Consider the following 9,160-nt stretch of genomic DNA (forward strand, 5'->3'; position numbering starts at 1 on the left):
ATAGACTTTCTCTTCTTTCTTCCCCCAGCTTTATTGTTTGTTATATGTAACAAACAAAATTATATATATTGAAAATGTACAATGTGATAATTTGCTATCCATAAACATTGTGAAATGATCATGTAATCAGGTTAATTAGCATATCCATCACCTCACATAATCACCTTTGTATGTGTGTGCACACATGTGTGCATGTATATATATGTGGTGAGAATGCTTAAGATCTACTGTTGTTAACAATCATCATGATGCTGTACAATATTAGATCCCCAGAACATCATCTTATACCCGAAAGCTTGTACCCTTGGACCAACATCCTCATTTCTCCCACCCTGAGCCCCTCATAACCACCATTCTATTTTCTATTTCTATAAGTTTGACTTTTTTTTTAGATTTCACATGTAAATGAGATCAGTATAAATTGTTTTCAATCTTGCAATTATCAAGCTATAAAGAACTAGGTGTATTCACCTTTTCACAGATGTGCAAGGCTAACTCCACAGAATGACTTGGGTAAGATCACTAGATCTTTATAATTTTGATAACCACTGCCTAATTTTCCTCCTTACTGATGTATTCACTTTCCCTCCAATAGCAATGTCTGAGAGTGTGGCTTTATTCCAACCTCACCAGTTTGGGGGTGTTATCAGATTCTGATGATTGCCAATCTGTAATGTCAAAATAGTATCTGAGTTTAGTTTCAGTTCACATTTCTCAAATTATGAGTAAGGCTCAGCATATTTTATATGCTTAAGAACTATTTTTATTTGTTTTTCTGTGAGCTAATGTTATCATTAACCATCTACCTTCCTTCTTGAATTGTTAATATTTTTCTAATCAATTTTTAGGATTCCGTTGTATCATAGGAAGAGTTAGCCCTCAGTCTGCATTATGAGTTGCAAATATTTTGTAACTGGTTGCTTATCTGTTATTTGGACTTTGCTTACGATTTAGTGGTTGGTTCCCCACCCCACCCACGGCTTCAGAAGTTTTTTTTAAAATGTAGCCAAACATATACAGTTTTTTATGGTTGTATATTTTGAGCCATATCTTGAAAGGCATCCGCCCCAAGACTATAAAAACTCCTTTCCTGTTATCTTTGACACATTAGTGTTTATATCTTTACCCCATCTAGGTGGTCAAAGGGCCCTAGATACTGAAACTGGTTTTCATATATTTTCTTTGTAAATCTGCACAAGTAGCACAACACTTCACTTTGAAATGTAAAAATACTTGCCACCTACAAGCATTTTGGGATCCTAGCTGGAACGTAGAGCCTAACTTTTACCTCCTTATTATAGTTTTAAAAAAATCAATCTGATAAACCTGGTTGCTCTGTAAGAATGGACTAGAGGGTTACAAGAGTGCATGTGGGAAGATCATTAGTCGTTTGTTCCACAAATATTTCAGGGGCGTTTCCTATGTTCCAAGTCTCCAGATGCTGGGGATGCAGTGGTAAATAAAACCAAGTCCTTGCTTTGTTCTAGTCAAGGAATCAAACAAGTGACCAAATAGTTACATAAGGTCAGGTAGTGAGAATTACAATTAAAAAGTAAAGCAGGGAAAAGGATGGAGAAGGGATGTTGACATTTTCTAAAGATTTATCAGGACTGAGGGGCGCCTGGGTGGCTCAGTCAGTTAAGCATCTGCCTTCAGCTCACGTTTTGATCTCAGGGTCCTGGGATCAAGCCCCATGTCAGGCTCCCTGCTCAGTGGGGAGTCTGCTTCTCCCTCTCCCTCAACCTCTCCCCCTGCTTGTGCATGCTCTCTCTCAAATAAATAAATAAATACATACATACATAAATAAATACATAAATGAATAAATAAAATATTTAAAAAAGAGAGAGAGAGATTTACCAGGACTGAGAGGGTGACATTTGAGTGAGCAAGGGGATTGTGGCAAGAAATGAGAGAGAGGGAGTGGCCTTTGCTCAGATTGGGGAAGATTTTGCAGGCTGTGGGAGCAGCTTTGGATTTTCTTCAAAGTGTGATGAAAAATCATTGGAGGGTTTTGAGCAAGAGTGCGGCATTTATGTATGATCTGTAAAAGGGCTCTCTGACTCCCTTATAGAGAACTGAATATAATAGGGCAAGAGTAGAAGTCAGCAGTCCAAAAAAATAAGGTTGTTGCTTGGACCAGGCAAGAGATGAAGACAGATTGGATTATAGTAGTGGCAGTGGACAGAGAAAAATAAACCCACGTGAGAAGTTAGTAGGTAGAATGGATAAGACTTGCTATTAGATTCTCTTTGAGGATGAGGCACAGGGATCTATAAAGAATTATTCCCAGGTTTATCGAGACTCTTAAACACTGAAGTAGGAGCAGGTTTAGTGAATCGGAAGGATTACGATTTCATTTTGAGACAGTCTGAAATTATGGTACTTGTGAGCCTTCTGAAGTGGAAGGGTTATTTGTAGACGGGAGTCTGGAACTCAGAATAGGGGTCTGAGACAGTTGTAAAATTGCATGTCATCAGCATATGGAGCATAGCCTAAGCTATAAGAATGGACCCAATTCTCACCCAATCTCAGTGAGTCAGAACTCAACTTGTTCCTCGCTCCTCACTTACCCAAGGCAAATTAGACAGCTAGTTCTGAATCTGACTTTGTGTCTTCAAAGTCCATTCTAGAAGAGATGGTTACTAACTTCCCATCTTTTCGAACACCCAAAGCCAAATGTCAGCCTTATTGAAAGTTAACCCTTGATATGATGCTCCTGGTACCACCCTCACAGCCAGGCTCTTGCCCCTTGAATGCCAAAACCAGTTATAGCCACTACCCTATGCCTTTCCTAGCCAGATGTCCTTTCCTGTATATGACTCCTTATGATGCAAGTTTCTGAGGCCTACCCTAGTAAAAGGGCCCATGCTGCTTCTAAAATTGTAAGCACTGCACAGGGAGTTAGTGCTTGATGGTTTCTAGGGCCTTAACAGATATGCGCTTCTTTTTTTCAGACTTGAATATAACCCTAATACTGATACCATGAGAGATGACAATTAGTCTCAACACAGTAACTCACCCAAAGACACATTGTTGGCAAACAGCAGAGTCAGGGTTCGAGCCTATATGTGTCACAAACTTAAGTTTGGGATTAAGGGAGGTGTCCTTTCCAGAATTCAGTATTGGTGCAGAGGAGTGGGTACTTTCCTATCTTTCCCCACTCTAGGAAAAATGGCTCTTTTCACTGACATCTTGCAATTGCACAGTAGTGAGCAAGAGATTTCATCCTATAAGCGAGGAGTCTCAGCAGCAAGACCAGTGCAATGTCCCCTTGAACCCCTCCCTTTACCCATACGCCATCACATCCACCAAGCGGTGTCTCTCTGGGTGTGAGTTTCTGGCTCACTCATGTCTCTGCAGCCACATGACCCACTCTCTTCGAAGTGTGACAGGCTGTTTGACATCTCTGTACTTTTGACATTTCTGTTCCTTTGGGTGCCTGTCCCTACTCACCTTTTCTAGCTAACATTGCTAGCCCTCGAAGTCCTGCTCAACCCCCCTTCTTCATGGAAACCTTCCCTGGTCAGGCAGTCAAATTTGAATGTCCCTCATCTAGATGTCCACAGCCAACTGTGCTTGATGTCCTTTTGATCTCTTTAACTAGACTTTAACCTCTGTGAGGCCACTGATTCGTGTCCTGGTTGCTTGGCGTCTTCTCTTCCTGTGATATTGGCATTTGGTATATGCTTAGAAATTATTTAATTAGAATATCAATAAAAAATCAATTAGTTGACAACACTTGAGGACAAACTAGAAAATTTTACCTTTCCTCACCTTTTTCCTGAAGTTTCCCTTTCCTCCACCACAAAAGGGGTACTCCAATGGTCCCCCCACATCCCGACTACACCTGGAGTCTGAGCTTAGTTCCTGGTGCCTCAGTCTCTGTGAGACAAAGACAAATCTGAAATTATTCTGAGGAGAGTGACCAGGTTAGTGAAGAGAGATAAAAAGAACTAGATGTCCAAATCCTGTCTTGAAATACTTGAAAGATTAAAATGTAGGAGAGAAATTTGATTCTACTTGCAAAGCACAAGGCTTAGAAATTATATACATGTATATTATATATTATAGTGGAGTATGGTATATATTATATTTTAGATTATAATATAGATTATTATGTCATATGTAACAATATATAAAATAATAACATGATAAATACAATAATATATAACATAAAATATAACAATATTATATGTTACATAGTATAATATATTCTATATAATTCTATATTATAGTATAGATTATATAATTTGTACTATTGATCTTATCATTCAGGAGAATTTTTAAATGGATGCCTTGCGGGGTGGGGTGGGCACCTGGGTGGCTCAATTGGTTAAGTGTCTGCCTTCAGCTCAGGTCTTGATCTCAGTGTCCTGGGATTGAGCCCACATTGGGCTCCCTGCTCAGCAGGGCGTCTGCTTCTCCCTCTCCCACCACTCCTCCCCTCTGCTCGTGCTCTCTCTCTCTCTCAAATAAATAAATAAATAATCTAAAAAAAATTAGATGCCTTCGGGGTAGTGAGACAAGTTGGTGGCTTAGTTCTGGGAACATTGAGGTACTGTCTGCCCCTGAAATTTTATGATTATATGATTTGGATGAATAGCCCAAGGACAGATCACTGGTGGAGATCAACCAGCACTTTCCACAGAAAACTGTACATGACAAGAGTTCCAGGATGTTTGTTGTGTTTCTGCTGGGCATAATCTTTCTGGTCTGCTCAAGTAAGGGTAAGTCCTAGAGGTAGAGGGAGAGCTGGTTGTTGATTAAGAGATGGGCTGGGGAAGGGGAAATTTCCACAGTTGGTTTTTGGCCTTTGGCAGATGTGTGTGAGATTATGACAAAGAAGACTTTTCTTTTTTTTTCCCCCAGGTGAAATGAAGGAACATCTGAGAGGTACAACTATGTCTAGTCTACAGTCCTCGGTAAACAGGTCATTTGTGACATGTTGAAGACAAAACCTCTCAATCTTCAGAGAGGGCTATAATCCATTCTTACTCTACAATCCTAGGAGTTTTATCTCCTTGCAAACTAATTTAGTCCATTTTTTGGAAGAAGGAAGCTGAACTCTCTTTCTTTGCTTCCTTTTCTGCATTACTGGATGATATCGTCAGGTTAAATAATGGGTCCATAGATAAATTTCATAGGAACTCTGATCTTTTGAGATCAGATACAACAATTGATTCATGTCTGTATAAGTTGTTGTTCAAAAGATTATCAAAGAAGTCAATGGCCAAAGAAAGATTAGGAACCCCTAGGCAATAGTAAGTTCCTGTAGAGAAACCCACAGGCCTGGAGAATCTTCAGACTCCATCCTTTAAACACCTCTTTCTGTGTCTGGCAGAGACTACAAAGGCATGCTATAAATGTGAAAAATATCATCTTGGGTTATGCTATGACATCATGAAGACCTGTACCCTAAAGTACCAACAGTCCTGTGCTGTTGAGAACCTTTACTTCCTTACAAGAAAAGGTAATGTGCGGTAGAGAGTGGCCAAGAAATAACCACCTGTGCATGAATGAGTGGGTGGGTAAAGATGGGGTGGTCCTGAGGAGGGGATGGCAAAGATGGACTTTTCCTTAAGACAATATTGGGTAAAGGAAAGGTTGATGTCTCTTATCAGTGGGGAAATACAATCCATTCTCTGAGTAGACTCAGCCTTGTAGCTCATTTGGGCTTAGCAAAAAGTTAGTGAAGCTCTGAGGAGAGATCATTCCCGGGAACATGATAGGAGGAAATGGAGTCATTACACTTGTGTTCTCTCTCTTTCATCTCCTCAGGGCGGAGTATGTATTATTATTCCAAACTGTCATGTATGACCAATTGTGAGGACATCAACTTCTTGAGTTTTGAAAAAAGAACAGAGCTCATATGTTGCAAACATAATAACTATTGCAACCTCCCTGAGGGAGTCTAGTTCTGCATCTTTCTTGGATTGGCTCATTCTTCAACTCACCATCCCCTTTATCTCTTCCCCCAAACCTGTACTTTGATCTCCTCTTCCAACCAGTGGTAGAGAGTGAGAAAGCCAGCTGGTGAAAGTCACAAGGAGAGAGAGTGGAGGGTAACAGAGTGGAGGGTAACTGAGTCTCATTAATGATGGAGGACTAGACTAGACTGAAGTTTTGCAAATCCCTGTTGCTCACATCTGGCAGTTTTGATTTCCTTATGACGGAAATAGGGTTGCCACAAATAGGGTTGGATTTGGAACTGGTTATTTATTATCTCCTATATGGTAATGCAAAGAATTGGGTCAAAATAATCCCAAACTTGCACTGAGAACTCTGTGACCATGCTGTATGTTCATCTATATCTACTCCTCTGGTTGGAGTTGAGATTCTCTTTAGATTAGCCCTGACATCTCCTGGTGCTCTCCTTTTACCCATGGGTTATGGAGATAAAAGAGGAATAACGCTGGCTTCCCAATTTGTTCGCAACATGAGCCATATCTTTCTTTGGTAGAGCTCTTGGAGGAAGGGAATTTCAGGCAGAAAGAACCTGGACAGGCATAGGGATGAGGCATCAAGAAAATTGTAGGGGACTTTCAGTTTGTGGAAACTAAGATTTGAGAGACAATTTGGTGTGGGTAAAATTGGCTTGAATTATCAGGCCCCTGGCTGGCCAGGTGGCCATCCAGCTGCAGATTGAATTAGGTGATTTAACTGGGAATGGAAACCTTGTGCAAAGATGGCCAGTACTCCTTATAAGAATGAAGGAGCAGGGGAAGAATGAAGGGGAAAATGTGAATAATAAAGCAGATGGCATGGTAGTTGAAGACAATAGAATGAACAGAGATGCCATGGGTAGTGTTATAGTTAGAAAGTATCCCCTATAAGATGAAGTTATGAGTCAACAGAGGGTGTAAGAGAGCAGAAGTTAGTAGTGGTGGGAAGAGAAGCCAGGAGAGCAGAAGTTAGTAGTGGTGGGAAGAGAAGCCAGCACTGAGTGAAGTAAATAGGTAGAGATAAATGGAGTAGCACTGATGGTGGACTGTGGCCAAGGTGGTGAAGCTTCCTTGGGTACAGAATAACTCTGGCATTTCTCTCCTTATGAGGCACACTGAAGTTCCTGGTCCTGGATTTCCATGAGCTTTTCCTTCCCTCATTAGGCCACATAAAATTTTTAACAGTAAACCAACCACCCCTCTACTTGAGTAATTTGGTGCGCTCTGTCTGCATCTGAGAATATGATCCTTTCTGAGGAATTCTCAATTGGGATTTTATGGAGCCAGGATGAAGAAAGACACGAAGACAACCTTTTGAAAATGGACAAGCAGATTGGAAAAGCCAATGTAACATGGATATTTTGAGTTAGGGAAACAACATGTTTTTATTCCTAGTTGTGTATGGGCTCACTCACCCATTGAATCATTGGGGATGGGAGACATCAGTCTAGGGGAAAAAAGAGAGAGAGATCATTGTTTTCATTGGGTCTCAAAACAGACTTTAAAAATATTTATGAATCAATGTTTGGACAAAGCTTGGCTTTGTTGAACGAAAAGAGGGTTCTAGTTATAAAATCTTTCCTCGATGGTCCAAGAGTAAATGTTGGCATTCTCAACATCAGAGCACTGAATTTTTTTTTTTTTTATGTAGTGAATGATCTTCATTTGATTTTGGTACCCAGCCCAAATCCTCCTAGCTGATCAGTGCTTCTGCCATCCAGCTGCATTGAGGGTTGGCTCATGGCATCTCATAGCTATTTACTACTCTGCAGATTTGCCCTCTGCCAAGTGGGAGCTGCCCTGCCCAGATGCTAAGCTCCCAACGTGAGCAAAGACCTCAGCCAATAAACAGCTGACTCCTTGCATCAAGATGGGACTAAGTCTGTGGCGCATTTTGTGTTTCAGAGCTTTTCCATGAGATTTGGCTAAAGCCCATCTCCAGCTGAGACCACATTCTTGTTAACATTTTCTCCCTGACCTCTTTTGCTTCCGTTCCACCCCCCCCCTCAAATAGTAAGCTGAGAAGACAAATGTTTTCCACCATCGCTAGGAATGGAGCTCTAAAACAAGATGAAGTTAGGTTAGAAAATGAAGTTACATTTTGACACCTAGGAGTGACAGTGTGTACAGGTGTGTAAATGCACTCCTCCTCGTGAATGAGGAGAATCTTTTTTATTGGGTTTCCTTACTGCCTAGATAAAAGTGCTCTAAGCTTGGAGATTTTCTTTTGGCTCACCCATCTTGGGATTTTCTTCTTAGTTCCATTTTCCAACTTGAACAAATGAACACAGTAAGACCTAGGTGAAAATTTCTTTATCCACATGATACGACCCCCAAGTATCACTCCTCTGATACACACATGCTCTTCTTCCATATCTGCACATAGTGATGCAGGAGAATTTTCTTCACATATCTTTTTTTTTTTTTAAAGATTTTATTTATTTATTTGACAGAGACACAGCAAGAGAGGGAACGCAAGCAGGGGGAGTGGGAGAGGGAGAAGCAAGCTTCCTGCTGAGCAGGGAGCCTGATGCGGGGCTCGATCCCAGGACCCTGGGATCATGACATGAGCCGAAGGCAGACGCTTAACGACTGAGCCACCTAGGCGCCCCTTCACATATCTTTTAAAAGGTGGTAATTTGACTACTAATCTAAGTGTTAGCTTAGAGTTGACTGATAAATAATTCATACAACCTTACATATTAGACCAAAATAAATTTCACATGTATTAAAGATTTAAACATAATAAACAAAAAACCTTACTTTTAAATACTGTCATGACTATTATTGTTTGACTTCTTGGAGTGTGCTAGACACATGTTAAGTACTTTTCATGTATGATCTCATTTAATCTTCACAGCTCCCTATGAAGTAGCTATTATTGTAAGACAATTTAATAGAGGAGAAACCTGAAGAACAGATTGGTTTCCCAGATTCTAACTGGATAAGTTGACAAGTCTGGACAAGTCTAGTAATTTGACAAGTGTCACATGGTTTTCCAGTTATTATTGCTGAATAAAAATATTATTGTATTGACTGGTACTATGGTCACAGTTCAGAAAGTAGAGTGGGGATAACTTGTCTCTGCTCCATGATGTCTGGGACCTCAACTGGCAAGACTCAGAGTGTGGAGGTGATTCAAGAACTGGAGACTGGAATCATATTGAGGTGTCTTCACTCATATGTCTTTATAGTTGATGCTGGTATAAGTTGTGATG

The 9,160-nt window shown here is 40.4% G+C and overlaps 1 protein-coding gene across 1 annotated transcript in view; it reads left to right on the forward strand.

The window, feature by feature from the left end:
• The window catches only part of PATE2 (prostate and testis expressed 2), a 14,207-nt gene extending 5,821 nt beyond the window's left edge, over positions 1-8,386 (forward strand). Inside the window, exons 2-4 of the mRNA XM_081797349.1 lie at positions 5,267-5,470; positions 5,779-6,859; positions 6,897-8,386. Coding sequence (XP_081653475.1) covers positions 5,267-5,470; positions 5,779-5,915 — 341 coding nt within the window. The 3' untranslated portion in view covers positions 5,916-6,859; positions 6,897-8,386. The remainder of the gene's footprint in view (positions 1-5,266; positions 5,471-5,778; positions 6,860-6,896) is intronic.
• The last annotated feature ends 774 nt before the right edge of the window (positions 8,387-9,160 follow it).

Source organism: Leptonychotes weddellii, chromosome 11 (assembly GCF_054177405.1).
Source record: "Leptonychotes weddellii isolate Sample4059 chromosome 11, ASM5417740v2, whole genome shotgun sequence".
Lineage (NCBI taxonomy): Eukaryota > Metazoa > Chordata > Mammalia > Carnivora > Phocidae > Leptonychotes > Leptonychotes weddellii.